The sequence below is a fragment of the Scomber japonicus genome, chromosome 5 (genome assembly GCF_027409825.1).
Source record: "Scomber japonicus isolate fScoJap1 chromosome 5, fScoJap1.pri, whole genome shotgun sequence".
NCBI classification, from domain to species: Eukaryota; Metazoa; Chordata; class Actinopteri; order Scombriformes; family Scombridae; genus Scomber; species Scomber japonicus.
This window is the reverse complement of record NC_070582.1, coordinates 35,374,647-35,395,875: the sequence shown is the minus strand read 5'-3', so window position 1 is coordinate 35,395,875 and position 21,229 is coordinate 35,374,647. Positions and strand designations below refer to the sequence as shown.

General features: G+C 38.9%; 1 protein-coding gene across 1 annotated transcript in view; it reads left to right on the top strand.

Annotated features, from left to right (window-relative positions):
• pard6a (par-6 family cell polarity regulator alpha) overlaps nt 1-13,503 on the top strand; it is a 32,505-nt gene extending 19,002 nt beyond the window's left edge. The window contains exons 3-6 of the mRNA XM_053319728.1: nt 8,174-8,463; nt 11,290-11,415; nt 11,946-12,145; nt 13,182-13,503. Coding sequence (XP_053175703.1) covers nt 8,174-8,463; nt 11,290-11,415; nt 11,946-12,145; nt 13,182-13,503 — 938 coding nt within the window. The remainder of the gene's footprint in view (nt 1-8,173; nt 8,464-11,289; nt 11,416-11,945; nt 12,146-13,181) is intronic.
• Nucleotides 13,504-21,229: the final 7,726 nt, after the last annotated feature.

Below are 21,229 nucleotides of genomic sequence, written 5' to 3'. Positions count from 1 at the left end.
AAAATAATGTTGATCATCTCCTGTGCAAAGCCCAGAAGGAAGTTAATGAAGGGTCATATGACCATATCTTCTCTCCTGCTGCAGTTAGTGAGACAAGCTGGCAGCTTTATCAGTTCTTCACACAGACTGAGGTGAATTTAAAAGCTCTCTGTTATGATGAGAAGGTGAATGCTAAAGATGCATCAAGTTTGTTTTGGTACTAGTTTGATGGACAGGTTGGTCCTGGTGATCACCTTCCAGTTTAGAATGAAAGGAAAACCTGGATTTTTATCATCATTTTGTGTCAAAGGGACTAATGGGGACAACTTTTTTTGGAATTGGTTCAGTATTGAGTGAAAGCACTTTAGCCAGCAGCTGTGAAATGTATGTACACTAAATGCTTGTTTTTTGTCACTGAAAAGCTCTGATTGCTATTATAGTGTCTGGCAACATTCTAGAAAAGAACCATAAAGAGAAATAAAGTGTTTTTCTTGATCTTTCACTTGATCCAGTCTTTTTGTTATTGTGTTTAACCAAGTCCGGATCCACAAGAAGTCTCATTCAGAGGCCTGTACTACGAAGCTGGATTAACCTATCCAGGATATCTCTCTGTTACCTGGGTTGACTTAACCAGACATTCGCAGTCTAGGATAAGCGGTACTACGAAGCTGGTTATCAGCTCGGTAATTGAACCCAGAGTTTTCCAATCTGGATCTCTGCGCGTTCACATAAAGGGGAGGTGTTTGCAGCGTCTGACCAATCACAAACATGGAGAAACCCTGCAGAGATACTTTACCATGGAGGAGCAGACAATTATTATTCAATATGAAGAATTCAATCACATCATCCAGGCCAAAAGCAAAAAATGCTGGCAGAAAATTGCCGACTCTGTTAAAAGTATGTAAATTCATGAGATCATATTAATTTATCAGACAATATAAACGGACAGCACTCTGATCACACAATGTCACTTTATTACGGCACAGACGTTTGGGGCAGAGCGCTTCCTCAGTGCCCTTCCTTTCATAGAGACATTAAGTTAGTTTAATATTCAACATTCAAAATACAAACCTATTATGCGCTTCAACCATTTGAGTGAATGATTTCAAACCAACTGTATAACATACAGACTAATATCCCTCATGTGCCACAAGGATTATTTTACAAATATATATTTTGGCCAATTAAAAAATTGCATCATTAAAAACTCTTTCTCTCCTAAGCGCTCCTCTCATGATCCACACCAATGTTGACAGGATCTTTTAAGAATGGGCAGGTCATTTTCTAAGAGAACTGATTGGTCAGGAGGTGGTGCTTTTATACTCAATGATCTCTTATCCAGAACATAACCTGCTCCGGAGCAGGTTAGCCGTTCAGCATAAGTTACCATGGTGATTTACCCCGGTAAGAAGTGAACCAGCTTCGTAGTACGGAAAACCCCGGGTTAACCCTTAAGTTACCTCGATAAGAGAAAATCCAGCTTCGTAGTACAGGCCTCTGGTGTCTCAAGAGTTGTTGCATTAAGACAGTTAAATAATCAGCAAAATATTCAGCCATGACTTTGAAAATCTTATAGATAACACAAACTCTTCCTCTCACTCATGTTTCCACTGTTGTCTTCCTGCAACAACTCAACTGTTGCCACATCATTGAGCCAGACTTGGTTAAACACAATAACAAGCAAAAGGTAAATAAAATGTTTTATTTCTCTGAATGATTCTTTCCATGATGTTGTCAGACACTTACAAACACTTTAGTGGAAGTACAGGGCACAATGGTCTCAGAGGATTACTTTGCAGCTTGTCTCTGCTGCTGGCTCAAGTACTTTCGCTCAATACTGGACCAATTTCAAGAATTGTTGTCCCCATTAGTCACATAGACATAAAACGGGGGTCAAAACAGGGTCCAGGTTGAAAAATCACAAAGTTTCCCTTTAAAGACCAATTTTAAACAGATTATTGTATCCACAAATGTATCCACATTTCACCATAGCAGCTCTACTTTAACTTCACTCTACAGTTCTCTTGAAGCTTGTTATCACTGTATTTCTATAGTTCAGTCAATATTTTTAACAGGGCTCCACACTACATACATTATGTGCAATGTTTAAATCCAACCAGGCTGCCTTCTGAATTCAAATCATGACTGTTAGATAGAATGATGATAAAGTGAACAGTTTGAAGGATAAATGTAAGCTCATGTTTAGGCTGAAGTGTGTTTCCTTCACTGGCCTCATGATTTGACTTTGGCTTTTTAGTCCTATGAATTTCATGTTTAATTGCAAAAAGCGAAGCACAATAAACAACAGAGTCTTTATTAAAATAGAGGCGTGTTATTGTATGTTTGAGCTGAGGTAAGTAGGTGTTCATCCTCTCAGCAGGCACTGTGCTCTTTGTTTCATGTCATGCCCTGTCTGTGTCTCTACACTCTACACAAGCCCAATGTAGACCTGCACCACATCCAGACATATGGCAGCCCCTTGGGCTCCAGATGGTGGCCACTACAGAGTGAGGTCATTGTTACACATGGACGCACGCACGCGCCAGACACACACATACACACACGCACACACACACAGCTTATGACAGCTGCAGATCACAGACACATAATGCTTTTGGGACAGATATAGGACAGATACACTGCTACACACGCACACGCACACACACACACACACACACACACACACACACACACACACACACACACACACACACACACACACACACACACACACACACACACACACACAGGCTAATGAACATGTAATATCATATTTCCAGATTGATTACCTGTTTGTGTGTCATCATTGTTTCAATTGCTCTCATTCAGCTGCTGCTGGTTAGTAGTCACACGTGATCAAGTAAAATGTTGTATTTGATCTTGTGGTGCCAGGAACTGAAAAAATAACTAATTGTGTCTTTTGGAAAATGATGTGTAAGTATATCACTATTATTAGAATTTGTATTTAATTTCTCTTATTTATAAACCATTGTTACCCTTCAATTTAGTTTGATTTGATAGATTATAATAATAATAGGTGTTGTAGGTGTGGGTATACCCAATATAATGAATGGATGGATGTGTAATGGAGATATTTTTAAATTAATAATGATGTTGCCTAGCCATCTAGACTCTTGATTTTCTTTGGTTTTTTTAGTATTTTGCCCTTAATATATTGGGTATACTAAATGAACAGAAAAGGAGCAGTCAACTTACAGCAGCATTTATGAGTTTATTTCATAGTAATACAGTGTAGACAGTTCATTAAACAAGCTCCTGTTACTTTTAAAATCCGATGGACTGTTTTTATGGTAGCACATTATGTACATGGAATGGAACAGAAACAGTTACAGATAATCATAGCCTCATATATGTATATAAGTTACAGTCAGTTCCCTCTCTGGTCAGTCTTAAGTCATCAACTGGCAAACTAGTCAGTGAACCAGTCAGTCCATTTATTATCCAGGCAGCAGTTTGTATTTATTATTCCCAGTGTCTGCCAGAGAGTCAATGAATAGAGCCCCTACAGTTATAACATACAGTGTAATGTTTCTCATATTCTTTGACACTGTTTGTTTCAGTTGATGAAATTCTGATCTGTATTGACACGAACATGAAATATTATCAGACTGTTGTTAGAGCTTTCACTGTGTAAATATACAACACATATATGCACAAACACAGCTCCTCATGATTTGTGTCTTTATGAGGATCATTCACTGTTAGCATTCCTCCCCCCCAACCCCCCAAAACTCCAGCTCTACCTAGAACCTGAACCTTTACCATACCCTCACTGTAAACTCACTTCCCGCAAGAATGACTACACTTGAAAAACACGCCTGAAACTGCAACGTCTGAATCCAATCGGTTCCCACAAAGGGGGAATTACACAGATACACAAACACATGTCAAAATATGACCTAATTGCATTTTTCTCTATAGACATACAGTGTCATAGAGGGTTTACACAAAAAACACATAGTCCAGTATGTGTTGGCAGACTGCAGTCTAACATATCCTCAACCTTAGAGCCATGGTACACCTCATAATACTCTGTATTACTGTCTGATTTCTGCATGGTTTAACATATACTATTCTGCAATCCCATTTATTCATTTTATTAAATCAACTACTGTACTTAAAATAATACTCCCTGCAACACAATATATAATGTTTAATGTCTCTGTTATTGTATCAGAATAGTTTACACAATGCTGAGATAAACATGGTGCAACCAGAGGAGACATTTAGGAACATGACAGGTTAACAATACTGTAGGATTTACATGGGATTATAATGTTAATCAGACTTTGGGTGTATCACTGCATTAAAGGAAAGGATTGGCCTCATATTTTTGGGAAAGGAAAAAGCCTACAATATCGTTCTATTAACCTACTCTATGTGTGTGTGTGTGTGTGTGTGTGTGTGTGTGTGTGTTTGTGTGTGAGTGTTTAAAGGGGGCTTAGCAGTGTGTTGCCTCCAGGCTTTCGTCTGGCCCTTTCTGCTGAGGTCTGTCTGCCCTGTCAGGAAACACACACACACACACGCGCACACACACACACACACACACGCACACACACACACACACACACACACACACACACACGCACACACACACACACACACACACAATATGTATGCCCATGCGTGTTTGTGTGTTGCATCGTTGTGCGTACTCTTACCATTAAAGTTGCTCCCCGTTGTTGGTCGATACTGCTTCTCATTGAGTGACATCATGCATACACACATGCAGTGAAGGAAGCAGTGTGTGTGTGTGTTTGTGTGTGTGTGTGTGTGTGTGTGTGTGTGTGTGTGTGTTGTGTGTGTGTGTGTGTGACAGAGGGAGGAATGCAGAGGGAGGAATGCAGCAGGTCAGGTATTTGTCTCCAGCAGAGAGGCTGCCTTTACTTTGTTTGCTGTTCTTGTTTCCCAACTAAAAAAGTACTATCATTAATGCAGGAACATTGAAGACTGAATGTACTTTAATTGTTTAAAAAAAACCCATTTGATTAGCTACAACCATGTATCAGTAGTATGATGCACTGAAGCAATACTGCCTAGCTCAGCAAAAATGGACATCTTAATACTGTTAAAGCTATAACACCAATCAATGAATTTGAATCCCATGTGTGTTTATTATAAAGAATATTAAAATATGAACAACAATGTTTAACTATAAAGCAAACACATGACACATATTCCAATAAGACACATTTAGTTAGTTAGTTTTACAGGTAGTGGAAAAAGTAGTATTCAACATCCAGAAACAAAACAAAACCAGTCTGAGAGCATCAGGAAGTTCCTTTCAAACTAAGAGAATTAGTGATTGACCTGTTTTCCAGTCATGTGATGAGCATGGCACATGGCGTCCAGACTAACAGAAATATATTTAGGTTATGCATTATACACCAGACATTATCACTGTATCAATGATGGTGCTTTCATACTGCCTAGAACCTGAATAAAGCCTGGACTCCATTTACATTTGTGCTTCTAGTGATTTAGTAGCTTTGTCCAGTCCAGATGAACCTAATGTCTTCAGAAGTTAATCCTGATTGTCTCTTAAAATCTGATGTTGTAACCCCATGTGAGTCAACCAGATATCAGTGGATGAATGGATCACATCTGTGTCACATCTGGAAAGGAGTTACCCTTTAACTCTTTCAGTCTGACCTCTGTCATCTCTGTCATATCAGCTCACTGAGGTGTTTAAATATGTTCCAACAATACTATAACTGCTACCACTGGTCCTGTGTGTCCATTTGTGTGTATGCATGCACACACACACACACACACACACACACACACACACACACACTCAGAGACAGCTGATACCTCAAAGAAGGAGACAAAAGAGAATCATCTGGTGCAGAACAACAAGGATGGGATTAGACTGAGATTAAATCTGTCAGTGTTTAATCTGCTTCAGTGTCTCAGCCCTCCATCCTGACCCTCCACAGCATGTTGAAACCCAGAGATTTCTAGAAATCTACAATCCTGTGATATTAATCTTTCATCAATCAGGCAAGTTAGTGATGGCAGCAGAAGAGGGAGGAGTGGCAGTTTCAGTGAAGTTAGAGAGCAAGACTTTTATTTAAAGCAGGCTTGTCAGGGACTCGACTTTATTCCTGGATCATATTTTATTTATAAGCCTTGTTGTTTTTTAATTTGCTGTTAATGTCTTCATAAATTCAGCATGTACATTTACAGTACACTAATAGACATGTCATCACCTTTCTAGTGTTTCAGTTGTTATTTAACAAGTAAGTAAGTTTCTCTTCTCTTCTCTCTTCAATTGTAGTTAAAAATTACTAGTCATCAGAGTTTTAGACGTAATTGTACTTAAAGGTGCAATGTGTTAGATTTAGTGGCATCTAGTGGCGAGGTTCCAGATTGCAACAAACTGAATAACCCCTTACACACAACACACAACACACACACAACACACACACAGCCTGTCCATGTGTGAAGGCGCTGAAAGATCATCTCTAGAGTCAGTGTTTGTTTTGTCCACTTTGGGCTACTGTAGAAACATGGCGGTGCAACATGGTGGGCTTCATGGAAGAGGACCCGCTTCCTCTGTAGATATAAAGCACTCATTGTAAGATAACAAAACACAATGATTGTTCTTTTCAGCTGATTATACGTTAACTAGAACATACTCGTAAATATTCATGGTTTTGGAAGTAGGAAAGTAGTTTCTAAGACTTGAAGTAGTGGAGTTAGTAATCGTAGGATGTCCCTCCTTTCTTACATTGTATAATGACAATAAAGGCTATTCTATTCTATATTTTGTTGAAGTCGAGCTACTTGTTGATGACAACTGTGCCAAAGTGAACAAAAAAAGGTGAAGAGTGGAATTGTAAAATGATGTGAATAGTGTAATCCAAACATTGATAAAGACTCTCTTGCACATATAGTCAGAAGAACGGATCCAAACATGAAATATGAAACAGAGAATAATATTTTTTGAATGAAGTGTGTTAATGTCACCTCAACAAAAGAAGAAGAAGAAAAATATTCTGATGTGCTGTTCCACTTGATTAGATTATGTAGATAAACCTGTGATGGTCCTCTACATTACATGAATAATCCTCTCTTTCCCTTCAGCAACTTTTCTTTCCATCTAACTTTCCTCTTCTGTCCTCTTCTCCCACACTTGTATGTGAATGAATGCCAGGAGGTTGTTCCCACAACACACCAGCCAAACACAATGTTGATTCTCATCTATTCTCCAAAAACTGCGTTACAGTCATGTTTCCAAAAGTTGTCGTATTAATATCTAGCCATCAATAACTGTTATTAAGTTGCGTGGGAGGGTAAGGGCAGGGATGGGATATTTTGTACATGCATTTGTTATTGTGAGAAAATTAATAAAAATATATTTGAGAAAAAAAAATAACTGTTATGAGGTGGGACTGGGCTGGACTTTTAGTAAATCCTGCATTATTTAACCCTCCTGTTGTCCTCCAGTCAAGGAAGGAAGGGAGGAAGAAGGAACGAAGGGAGGAAGGAAGGGAGGGAGGGAGGAAGGAAGGAAAGGAAGAAAGGACAGAGGAAATAAGGAAGGTAGGAAGGAAAGGAAGGAAGAAGTGAAGGAAAGAAGGAGGGAGGGAGGAACGAAGGAAGGACAGGATGAAAGAGAGAGGAAGGAAAGAAAGACAGAAGGAGGGAGGAAGGGAGAAAAGGGAATGGAGAGAGGACGGAAGGAAGGAAGGAAGGAAGGAACAGTCAAAACAGATGGGGTCAATTTGGGGGAGGGAGAAAGGAAAAGAGGAAGGGAGGAAGGAAGGAAAGAAGGACAGAGGAAAGAAGGAAGGGAGGAAGGAAAGGAAGTAAGGAGGTAAGAACAGAAGGAAGAAGGGAAGGAAGGAAGGGAGAAAGGGGGATGAAGGAAGGAAGGAAGGAACAGTCAAAACAGACGGGGTCAATTTGACCCGGGAGGAAGACAGGAGGGTTAAGAGAACATAACATCCCTCTTGGGAGAAATCTCTAGTTTTCTAACTTTGCATTCTCCTTCTCATCACCTGTAGATGAGCAGTATCTAGAGAAATGGTTGGTAGGATTTAGGGTAGTGTCACCCATGTGTGTGTGACCCACTCATACATAAACTATACTAAATACTCCTTTACTTTAAATGATGGAACACATGATTAACAGTTCTTTCTATCTCTGTCTGTGTTTCTTCTTTCAGAGGATGAACCGTTAGTTTTTGCCACCAACTCCCTCCAGAGGCGTAAAAAGGGTCTGGGTCTAAGTGGACTCCGCACCACTGGTTCAGGCTCCACCCACTCAAAGAGAGGACCAGGCCTCATGATTGGTGAACCGCAGGACTTCAGGCAGATCTCTTCTATCATTGATGTGGACATCTTACCTGAGACACACCGACGCGTTCGTCTCCACAAGCATGGTACCCACAAACCACTGGGCTTCTACATCCGTGACGGGGTTAGCGTCCGAGTGACACCACAGGGGGTCGAGAAGGTGAGATGTCAACCTACGTCACTGTGTCACATAACTTTGCACTCTAAAAATATCTCTCATATCTCTTTACCTGTGATGTCTTTAACCTTCCTGTCGTCTTCCCGGGTCAAACTGACCCCGTCTGTTTTGACTGATCCTTCTTTCCTCCCTTCCTTCCTTCTGTCCTTCCTCCCTCCCTCCTTCTCTCTCTCTTTCCTCCCTCTCTCTTTCCTCCCTTCCTTCTTTCCTTCCTCCATCCCCCTTTCTTCCTTCTTTCCTTCCCTCTTTCTTTCCTCCCCCCTACCTTCCTCCCTTCCTTATTTCCTGTCCTTCTTTCCTCCTTCCTCTTTTCCTCCCTCCCTCCTTCCTTATTTCCTCCCCCCCTCCTTCCTTAATTCCTTCCTTCCTTCCTTCCTTCCTTTCCTACCTTCTTCCCTTCCTTCTTTCCTCTGTCCTTCTTTCCTCCTTCCTCTTTTCCTCCCTCCCTCCTTCCTTCTTTCCTCCATCCCTCCCTCCCTATTTCCTTCCTTCCTTCCTTCCTTCCTTCCTGCCTTCCTTCCTTCCTTTCCTTCCTTCCTCCCTTCCTTCTTTCCAGTGTTGTTTTTGACAACCAGCTTAGATTTAGTCTTAGTCTTAGTCTTTTGGACTAAAATGCTTATTAGTTTTAGTCACATTTTAGTCACTTCTATATGTGATAGTTTTAGTCCAGTTTTAGTCGACGAAAACTCAAAAAGGTTTTAGTCTAGTTTTAGTAAAAAAAAATAAAAATAAAAAAAAATAAATAAGTATAGTCTTTTAACAAATTAATGTAGGTCAATAAGTATTGGAGATTGCTGTTGGGCAGTGTCACACATAAGTTGTGAAAATAGCAGCAGATCTATAAGTTCAACACATTGTAAGCTTGCAGATCTGCTATTTTCACAAATAATAACAATAATAAAGGAAGGGTTTTAGACATATAAGGTTTCCACCCAACGGCAAATTTCTGATCTAAGGATTGTGTATTACACACAGATAAAGTGGTAACAGTGGAATCAATGTTCATTACTCCAAAAAAGCCAAAAAACAAAAACATTGTACTTCAGCAATTGTGGCTTTATTTCTCAGAATGTGTTAAAGTACAATGAACATACACATGCCCAAAATATGAGTGATGGATGAGACAGACAGATATCAGATATCATACAACCCCACTCTATCTTTAACTTGTGCAAACCATGTAATAAAATAATCAATTCATTCCTGAGGTACAGTGAGGTAGGTTGTAAGTTATACCAGAGAGTTATACATACTTGAAAGTATGAAACAAACATGTTCTTAAGTTTTTGGAACAAAATAGACCACCCTGTAAATACTGTAAACACTGTAGTAAATTCAGTAAATAAAAACAACAACAACAGTGTTTAATATGAATTAGAGGAGGGCCTGTCTCACAACAAGAACAAACATAATATTACAATCACATATCTGTATCTGTACTAATAATAGTAACAACTTGCTGTTAGCAAAATTAGCCTACTGACCTCGATTTAGTTTCAGAAAAGCGCTTCACTCTAAAATGGCTCTTGCTCTGTTTCGACGGCCACGAGTGAGGTCACCTGTAATGCTAAACACTCTCTCAGCAAATGCTTGAGATGCTGGCATGGCCAGAAGATCTAAGGCGATAGGTTTTAGGAAGTTCTTTCCCTTCCTCCCTTCCTTCCTCCCTCCTTTCCTTCCTTTCTTCCTTCCCTCCTTCTTTCCTCCCTCCCTCCTTTCCTTCCTTCTTCCATCCTTCCTTCCTTGACTTCCTCGAGGACTACAGGAGGGTTAAAACACTGGACATCTAAAGAGATGTCCAGAATCCATAACATAGAAAAGAGTGAGCCATCTTGACATTCTTGAAATGATTATAGAACAGTTTATTGTGGAAGATTAAAATTTGAAGGGATTTTAGTTTTATAGATCTAATTAGAGGTACTGTTAACATTCTTTGGTTGTCTGTCATCAGCTGACCCTCCTCCTTCTCAATCCTCTCTATTTAGATGGAAAAAATGATATTAGATGGGACCACAGCAGCAGTCACTTTGTTTTAATACCTGCTCTCTGCATACAGTATGCTGCATAATCTCACTTTCTCCTGTCATCCTTTCAAAAGTAGTAATCTTATGTGTTATGTTAAAGCAGAGGGCAGACTGCTTTACAGATTCAGAAATAAATAACTGCAGGGTTTACTTTGTCTATACAAACTGTTGCTCATGCTAACTGACTCTGCTCCACTGTCCTCAATACAAACTCATACTTCTCACTGAGTGCTACTCTGCTATTTGCCATTGTATGTGGCTTTGTTTTCTCTTGTATCATACTGACTGAAGCCACAGTGTGCCCATATGACCAGCAAACCATATGTTTGATCTCATTTCATCTGCCCCCAGCTGCAGTCATGTGTGTATGAAGGCAGCCTGCATGTAGAAATGAATTAATGACTCACTAATGAACATATGACTAAAATTTGGTCAGTCTTTTGTTATTTTACAATGAATTAGATATGTCGTAATCAAAGCAACATTGTGCTACATATGAGGCACTAATTGAAAAATACAATAGGATGCATACAGTAGGACACAGACAGGCAAACACTACCCATACATAACAAACATAACTCACTGTGGCACAAAGAAAGACATATTTATTATTCTATATAATTATTAACATTCTGATGTGAAGGTGATGAACACATGTTTCTGCTGCTGTACACTAAACCAATAGCATATACATCTCTAAAAAGAAAGTTAATCATATATGTTGTCTGCTGTATGTGTTTGTATTTTTGGTGATATGAAATGATCCTTGTCATTGCTCCTGTAGGTTCCAGGGGTGTTCATATCCCGTCTGGTACGCGGTGGGCTGGCAGAGAGCACAGGGCTGCTGGGAGTTAATGATGAGATCCTGGAGGTCAACGGCATCGATGTAGCAGGAAAATCTTTGGATCAGGTAAGTGCACTACCCAAAAGTGACCTACTTATACTAAATACTTATACTAGAGCTTACATTAAAATACAAAAATACAACATTAAAAAAACATAAGAGCACAATCAGGGAAGATAAGTTAATCTAGTAAAATGACAGAAGCACATTTGTTTTGAGACATATTTATGATTATCTTGAAAGCAGTGTAGGAGGGTGTTAATGTCCCTAAAGGCATTAACAGGATCACAGCTGAGATTTTCAATCATCTGTTTATAAGTGAAAACTGATATGAACACAGTTGAATGTTTTGAAAGCTTCACCTCTGAGGAAACATGTTGTTGTGTGAATAATATAAATAAAACAGATAATGTCTCTTTTTACAGCATTTAGTTTGACTGAATTTAAGTGCAGATTGTAGTGTTTATTGCCATGAAATATATATTTATATTTAGCAATGAGACAGTAAACTGGACAAATGGATCAGTGTATAGTGAAGCTGTTAAACACATTTTGATCTTCCTCCAGAGCTTCTAGTGTCTTTCTGTCCATTTCAGGTGACAGACATGATGGTGGCCAACAGCCACAACCTCATTGTAACAGTGAAACCAGCTAACCAGAGGAACAACGTGGTGCATCGTGGGAGTAAAACTTCAGTGGGCAACTCTAGTTCGGTGGGCTCAGCTGGATCTACAGGCTCCGCTCCGTCACATGACTCACCAAGCCCCGCCTCTCAGAGCAACCCCATCACTGCAAGGTTTGTACGGGTTTATGTACTGAAGCTGCTCGTCATGTGCCAACACAATCAACTACACATGGGCTGAAAAGTAGTTCATGTTTCCTCAGAATAGTTTATATGGCAGGGTGTAAAAGCCTTTAAAACAGCACTGTAACCATTCTGACCAAGGATTAAAAAAAAAGACTAAAATAGACACAGGCAGCAGGAAAGGAGAGAGCAGATTAGATGAGTGGTAGAATGTTTAAAAAATGGAATTAGTGAGCAGCAGCAAAAGCAGACCAAACGGTTTGTATTTATTCAGAATAACACAGCATGTCAAATAGTGTTCCATTAGCTTTATTTAATATAAAAGTTATAATGTAAGATCATGCCAAACTAGTTGATATGGTGTTTTATTGACTATTTACTGTTTTTAAGCAAGTTGAATTATTTGGTACAAAGTTTTTATGATTACACCACTCAGACATTTTTACCATAATCCTCTAATATATTCTCTCTAAATGGATTAAAAGCAGAAATGTTATGTTGGGTCCACAAAAAAAGAATGTGTGAAATTATTCATATATTTATTTTCACATTTTAACCCTTTAAATTTGATTAAACCACATGAACACAAAAAAACCCCATCATTGACCCATATACATTTTCACTGATATTCCCACTGATGACCAGTCAACAGGGATTTCTAAAGGCTGGCACTAAGCAGTAACATATGTACAGTAAGTGCTTTCCAGGCTGCTGGGATTTGTAGTTCTTTTATATGGCTGCCTGCCTTATCATTTGCATAGTGTTAGTAAACATTATTAGGTAATCAGTGTAGTCATTATCCCAATTAGTCTGTTGACTAGCTGTTGAAAAGCATTCATTAGTAACTGTTCATTCTTCTAATCATCCATACACTACAGATGTCATCTAAAACAGCACTAATCAATATTAATGCAGTGAGACTGAATGTCAGTTTAGTGAGTCTGATTAATTTGGCAGCACATCACACTTGTTACACACCTGCATCCGACTGATTAAATGTTTCTATCTTAATGATTTGTTACCATAGCAACAGCATTGCAGAGGGTGACAGCGATGACGAAGACGACGACGGCGACCTCATCCTGGAGAACGACTGCCTGACACCTTACGAATCTCACCGGGTAGCAAACAGCAACAACACTAACCTCAACAGAGACTCACCTAGCAACAGACTGCACAACTCCACTGTGGTTAGGCACCTCCCACAGAGTGTCTCATTGCCCAATAGCATGGGGGCATCCCTGAGTGACAGCTCCATGTTGATGTCCAATCACAACGGAAATCCCGCCCACTCAGTCAGTAGCAGTCAAGAGAGTATGAGAGAGGACGGCAACATAATAACACTGTAACCATGACAACCTAGAAAGCGACAATGTAACAGTAAGGACTATGGAATGTTATAACCATGGTAACCAACCACAGAGTGCTGTAACCATGACAACTACAGGCGACTATGCTCCCCGGCAACCAGATAGCAGACTCTAAAAAGCACCTTGATCTTTTAACTGATAATTTCTCTTTTGGTTAAAGACGAACTTGAAGTTTGTGACTTCCTCGACACGTTACGCCCCCGACAGGACTGCAGACACACAGCTTCATGTTCCCCTGCGTTGGCCAGGGTGCATCATGGGCTTTCATCATGTATGGGCAAACGCTACCTTTTAACATCTGCCAAATATGGTCGAGATCATGTACAGAGCTGAATTGTCAGGTTCTGGAAGCAAAAAAACCATAATTTATTGTCAACGAAGGAGAATTATTTAAATGCCATAATGTATTAACTGATCAGTGTGGACTTACTGAGAGCAAATTGATTGAGAAATAATATAAATGCTTGTGTAAAAGCCATAAGTCCGTTTGATGTCAATGCAAGAAATCTGATTCATAAATTGCATTTCTAGTCAGAGACGCTATCAGCTTCTAGAAAGTTGAGAGGTGACAGCTCCGTTCATATGAGGCAGTGCAAAGCCAGTTGTTAGTATTTTTGGTGGAAACTGGGTCTTACATGTTGTGCGAGACCAAAATAGACTAATCTTAAACTCACACTCATCTGTTTCTGGGCCAAAGTCATCCTTGTTGGTTTTAGCAACAAGAACAAAGTAAATCCTTGCTGGAAACATACAGCAATAGTAGAATAATGCTTAAAGTGTAAATAAACTCTTTTTAATCAAACACTCTTCAAACAGTAGATGTGTTTAAATTGACATGCAAAAAAATAAAAATGATAGTAAAATGTCTTCACTGATCCATACATGAATTTGTCTGTTTTCACCACACACTCTCATCTATAGTCCACCTCAGCTTTTGCACATACATGACCTGTGTGCTGTAGAACTACTGCTTTGCACTGGCTGTTGCCCTGAAGCTATGAGAAGTCATGATGCCAAAATATATACGAGACAAGAACAGAAACAGGTGTTTGACTCTAAAGGGATTCTTGTAATTATTTCGATTTTTTTTTTCCTCTTAATCAGTTGCCATACAGTTATCATGACTCATCTTATTGGTTTGATTACAGGCTTAAAATCTATGTGTATAAATAACATGACTGGGGCATTTGGTTCCATAGCACACATTACTGAAACTACTATACTGTTAGTCCAAGATCTACCTTTTTACAATCTGACTTTGCAAATATGGAAACATGATTGCTGTCAATCACATGTAGCCTATGATTATTATGATATTATTTTAAATCATTTCAGTCACAGTTACTCAAGCAGATGGAAAGGTGTTAAATGGGCGATGCAGATATAGAGTGATTATCTTTGATTTTTCCACTAAATTTTAAGAGTGAGTCATCATCTCAGCAAACTATTCACACGACAAACTGAAAAACGAGTGACCAGTTTACTTTGTAACGTTCTGCATCACAAAGGCAATAACAGCAAAACACTGCCTGTCAAACATGCTCAACAAACAGCAGCAGTCTGTCCTCTAATACAGAGCAGCTGCACATCAGCACTTAATCAACTATTTAGTGCACTGAATGCTGATTAAATGTAAACCCAAACAGTCTACAGACATTGTCACTTCAATACTAGTCAGAAAAAACTATATTCTCAAATCATGAAAACTGTCCAAACCACTGTGATGAGAAGCATCTTCTCCGTTCTTGACTGTGGAGGGAAATCTATACAAATGTAGATGTGAATGTAGCCAGTAACATGGATGTAATGCTTCTTCTTCTTCTTCTTGGTACTTGTTGCGTTTTTGGCAGATATTACATCATACAGATCTGGAGTTGTAGTTACATCCTTACTGTAGCTCTCTGGTGTGCCCAGTGTAAAGTAGTTGGGCAAGTATGTGAACAGTTACCTTGACGATACATCTCCAATCTTACATGTAGGGTCTATTTTTATCAAACCGGCTCACACTTGACAGGAAAAAAAATAGTATTACAATAAAACAAATGGGCTTCTAAAGTGGCAGAGCCCTGCTTCCCATAGATATGAGTGAACCTGTGTCAGGTTGACAGGCAGGAAGCGAGCAGCCAGGCTAACCTCACTATGAGCTGTTGAGTCTGCTGGAGTGACTTGATGGAGGCGATGCTGTTTATTCTTCCTCAACCTTTTTCAAATAACATTCAAAAACTGAGTTTAACCTTTGTTGTAAATTCACACATACATCATACATTTTTATATATATATGTTTATTGTTACAATATGTAATTTGATCAGACTTGGCTGGTTGGGCCTGTTCAAAATGTGTGTGTGGGCATGTTACTGTGCTCCTCGTGCAAAAACACACTGAACCAGTGGGGAGCCGGGTTCAAAATAAGGAAATTCCTGTCATGTCCAACAGTCTAAGAGCAGTGCAGTATGGGACACAGAGCGCTCTTATAGTCTTATCTGGGTCATATAAACCTGTGTGTGTGAGTGTGTGAGTGTGTGTGTGTGTGTGTGTGTGTGTGTGTGTGTGTGTGTGTGTGTGTGAGGCCAGGTCTTTGTTGTTGGAGCAGTGGGGGTATAGACTTACAGTCAGAAATGTTGGCTGGCTCAGTCACACACTGCACTCTTTCTTTACTGTCCTCCTCCATCTCTCACATCCAGCTTTCAATCACTTCTAAATAATGAACAACAATCACACAATCCACTCTGACTGTCAAACATAATCATAGCGTCAGTACTGTTTACAAAATGTTAGCTTACGATGCAATGGGCACCATGCTGCTTCAATTAAAAAGTCCTATAATAATATTATATAATGTACACCAGAAGATGTACACATGCTCAAAATGCTCATATTAGAGCATATTCATGACAGACAACAGAAGTAGTCATAACAACCTGGTAGTAATTCTACACACAACTTCAAAGTCTTAATTCAGGGCCATGTTGATGTAATTCTGCTCATATCAGCCCTGGAGAAGAAGGTGGAGAAGGTGGAGGAATATCCTGTTTATTTTAGCTCGACCCTGACTGAAGACATAGAAGCCATTTAACACCCCGAAAGAAATGTGACTTTATTATAGTCAATAGCTTTTTTTAACTTTCAAGTGCATACTAACTCACCAGTGACTCAAACAGGTCAGAAACAGGGTGGCTCAACTTCACCTACTTCCAAGGTGCATGAAGAAGCAAAACAAGTCTGAAGAAAGTCAAAGCTCCAGAAACACTTAGTAGTATAGGAGAACTTTGGAGAGAACACTGGTCTTTCAATAAAGTTCTCCTATAATACATAAAGTGTTGTTGGAACTTTGACTTTCTACAACCACGAGGAGTACGGAGAAAATGGTAGTTGTTTAAAAAAAAAACCCAAAAAACCAACTGGTTTGCATGTTGACTCTGCAGGTGTTTGAATGTTATGGGTATTTACTGTGCAGAAGAATGAAGTGAAGTTTCACTCATTTTACACACATCACTCCATTCTTACCTAGCAGTCCACAATACAGACTTTAAAACATTACTGTTTACAAATTGTAAACGCCCTCAGACTTTTCTTCTTTCTCATCCTTTTTCCAAAAGGCTTCATTAAAATGTTAGGTAATGACTAAAACATGGTCTTTGAGGTGTAAGATGTTACTTAACAGTGGCTTTGAGCTGCTGTGTTCCTGCTGTGTGAGGAAGTTACAGAGTTTGATGCTTTCTGTCAAAATGCTACTAAGTCTACTGTTGCTGTTTAGAAGCCAGAAAAGATAAAAAATGTGCTCCTGACCTGATTATATTCAAAATTTGATGTCAACACACACAAAGATACACACACACATCAACACACAAACACACACACACACGTTTCGTTTTAATATATCTTCATGTAAAAATATAAATGTAAGATTATAAAACAAGGGAGATTTTCATTACCTGGAATAAGTTTTTATGTAAGATAACATTTTATATGTGTAAAATATGGAGAGTATTTTTCTTATTCTTGTACTATGAAATTGTATATGAGAGGAGACGGGAAGCTGAGACGAGCTGTATGTGTGTGTGTGTGTGTGTGTGCTCGTGCAAGATTGCAGCATGTGTTCACATGCACACAGTGTTCGGTTTATGTTATGAACATTAATGGAAAAATGAAGGAGGTCTTTTTCAGAAATGTCCATTTCCAGGTTGAGATAAAACATTGATTCTTGCTTTAATCTGTGATGTTTGCATGCCAATAGATGCTGTGGAAATACTGGAATATTCACTAAAAGTGAACATGGATGTGCACGTCAGCACAGTCTATTACAGTATCATGTTTAGGTGCTAATCATGGCTTCTACACATCATTTATCCTTGCTTTTATGTAATGGTCTGTGTCCCTTCCAACATGCATATGTGTTTAAATACAGTAAGACACATACCAAGTTACTGTCATTTTCATATGAAGGCAAACAATGGCTGAATAAGCAGCTCGATCCCCTTACCATGTTAATCTGACCATTACTGTCGTCAGCATTTAAAGAACAAGTCAGTGTTCTTAAAGTGAGATGAGAAAATTGATATGCATCATAGACAGATGTGGTTAGCCTAGCTTAGCATAAAGACAGGAAGCAGGGGGTAAGTGATAGCTTAGCTCTGTCAAAATGGAAATAAAATACACCTTTCAGCAATGCTGTCTAATGGAGCTACTTCTGAAACAGCTAAGTGATGCTACGCACAATAATTAGCATATGTGTAGGAAAAGCCCTAAATGTACAGTCATTTAAACTGTTTCCATGTAACTCAACCTGTCTGATTATCGTTTGTATGGTGTCAAGACATTTTGTTGCTATATTCAAGTTTTATTTAGTATGATTTATAGTACAAAAATGCTATACTTCAAGTACATAGCTTACAGGCTAATTCAGCTTCAGAGTTGTTGGAAGGTGTGTTGTTGTTTTTTCCAGTCTTTTTGCTAAGCTAACAATGTCCTGTATGTGTCTCTGTACTGGACACAGATGACAACAGCACAATAATATTAGCATATGTCTAAAAGTATCAGATTGTTCCCTTTAAAGTAACTCAATGTAAAACAGATCGCACATTGGTTTTCCCTCCACTGCAGACCTGCTTTGGATCCAAACTGGCCCAGGTGGCCGATGTGTTCATTAATGCTGACAGATATGATATTTGACTACTTGCTGACGTGACATTTTGGTGCTTGTGATGATCATGTTGCCAAACCCTCCCCCCCATTGTTTTATCTCTCTGTATGTAGCCTGTTTACGTCTGACAGCAGAACAGCTCGCAGACATTTTGGATGGTTGTGCAAACAAAAAAAAAAGAAGAAATGATGTCCTCCCCTGACTGTACAAGTTTTTAGAAAACAAAGGAAGTGCCTTTTTGAATTAAGGATACACGTGTTTCATTGGATGTCATGTTGGGCCTGGGTACAGCAGGTGGTGTGTGTCAGATGGAGGTGATGGAGGTGATGGAGATGATGGAGGAGGACAGCAGGACTGTAGTTGCTGCCTGATAATAAAAGCTTCTGTCCAGATGTGTGTAACCTGCACTGAACACACAGCTGCTTTCTATAGGAGTCTATGGGCCTGGATGTAACTAAACTGTGAATGTCATTTGGAAATAAAAATATGATTATCAAATTATAATATTATGGTAATAAAGAATCATTAAAAGGCATACACATTTGTAATATTTATGTTTTTGTGTTTATGTTTCGTGCCATCCTTTTTACTTACATTTTTTCTTTTGTAACATCTTTCTTACTTTCTTGCATCATCACTTCTCACATCTGTCTTCCCTTCAATTCCACTGATCTTTATGATTATTTATAACTTCTCTTTTCTTTCTTTTCTACTTCCTTTGTTAGTCTCTTGTTCCCCTTATATTTATCATCACTCTCTCAGTTCTTTCCTCCCTTTCTCCCTTCTCTATTTCTCATTATGACTGTATGTCCTTCCGTATTTTGTGCACTTCCTTCCCTTCCATTCTTTTAATGGCAAGTCTGTTCTTTCTCTTTTTGTTACTTACCTTCAATACTTTTTTCTTTCTCTTTTGTTGCCATCCCATCTGTTTTACTTACCTGCAATGCACGTGTATCTTTCGTTTCAGCTTTTACAGAGGATGTGACCAAATTAAGTGACAATGACAGAAGTGCATGATGGTGAATACTTCATGTTTTCACCAGCAGGGGGCATTAGAAGCAGCAGTTGTACTTCTCTCAGCAGGCCCACTGTTGATCCTTAAGGCTTTACAGTTACTCTCATACCTCTAGAAGGTCAATGTAGGGTTAAATTCACACCTGGCTCTCTCTCAGCCTACTTACTAAATGATAAAAGGAAGAAATGTCTGCAGTCAGTCCAGGAGCAACGTGATGAAACCTTCCTGAGTTAAACTGGCCAGAAATGTGATCAGTTTAAACAGAGGTGATATCCATTACAGGATTAGCTAAACCAAGCAGTGCTGCTGTTTGTTTAACTGAGGCTGTTTATATGGCTGGAGGAAGTGCAGCTTTGAGTGGTGGAGGTTGTAAAGAGGACAGAGAGAGGAACAGAGAGGTCACAGTGTTCAGATGGAGGTTCTCTTTGGCTAATGTAAGCTGCAACTTTTATTTAGAGCTACAACATTTAATCACTTAGTAAAATTGATCATCTATCTTTTTGAGTCCTTTCTTTAAGAAAAAAAGTGATCTGATTCTCTCAAATGCAAATATTGTCTTCTGTGACAGAAAACTGAATCTTTGAGTTGTGGCCAAAATATTTGAGGATGTTATCTTGAGTTTTGGGAAACACTCTTCAGCATTTTTCACAATTTGTTTAGCATTTCCTGGTTTAAACAACAAAATAATCAGCAATCAAGACCATGAGTGTGGTCCATGTGGTCTGTTACTGGTGGACATACAACCAGCATAGGTTTTATTTATAGCCATGTTAACAGCTTTATGGATGGTAATGTACAGTCCAACACTCTGATCCAGACTGAAATATCTGCTGCATAATGCCAGACATTCATGTTACCCTCAGGATGAATTATCATATCAACACATCCTCATAATTAAACAACACATAGGTTGATTGTACCATGCATTCTGACCTATAGGAGAGTTTTCTCATTTCCCAAAACTGTTACAAACCATGCTGTGACAACACAGTGGTTCAGGCACAAGGAACTTGGTTAGGATTAAGTAAAGACAATGGTGTGGGTTAAATTTGTTTCCACCTTAAAAATGGGCAACCATTGTCATCATGCAGCGTGGAACGCTTACTAAAACTGATGTTTAATCTAGTGCCATCATCAGGTCAAAATTAGATTTTGTCCTTTACTTTGGTTTATGGCCAAATAAACTAAGAGCATCAGTCTCAGAAAATGACAGATATGATCTACAGAGTGTTCCCTAACAGGGGCGTAGCAATAGGCGGTGGCCTTTGGGGCTTCCGCATTGAATGTTTTCTCAAATTATTAAAATGATAATAATAATAATAATAATAATAATAATAATGATCTGGTTAAAGTGACTTTTTCTGAACAGTGATTTTCACCAGCTGCTGACTGAATCTGAATGAGTTTATAACAATAATGATTAAGAGTCAAACTTCTGAAGACAGTTCCGTTAAGGTAGTGTTACCGAGTGAAATGAAATTAAAAATGTAATAATAATATAATAAATATAAAAGAAATGTAATATGTTTTGTTCCTTATTGATGTTTTG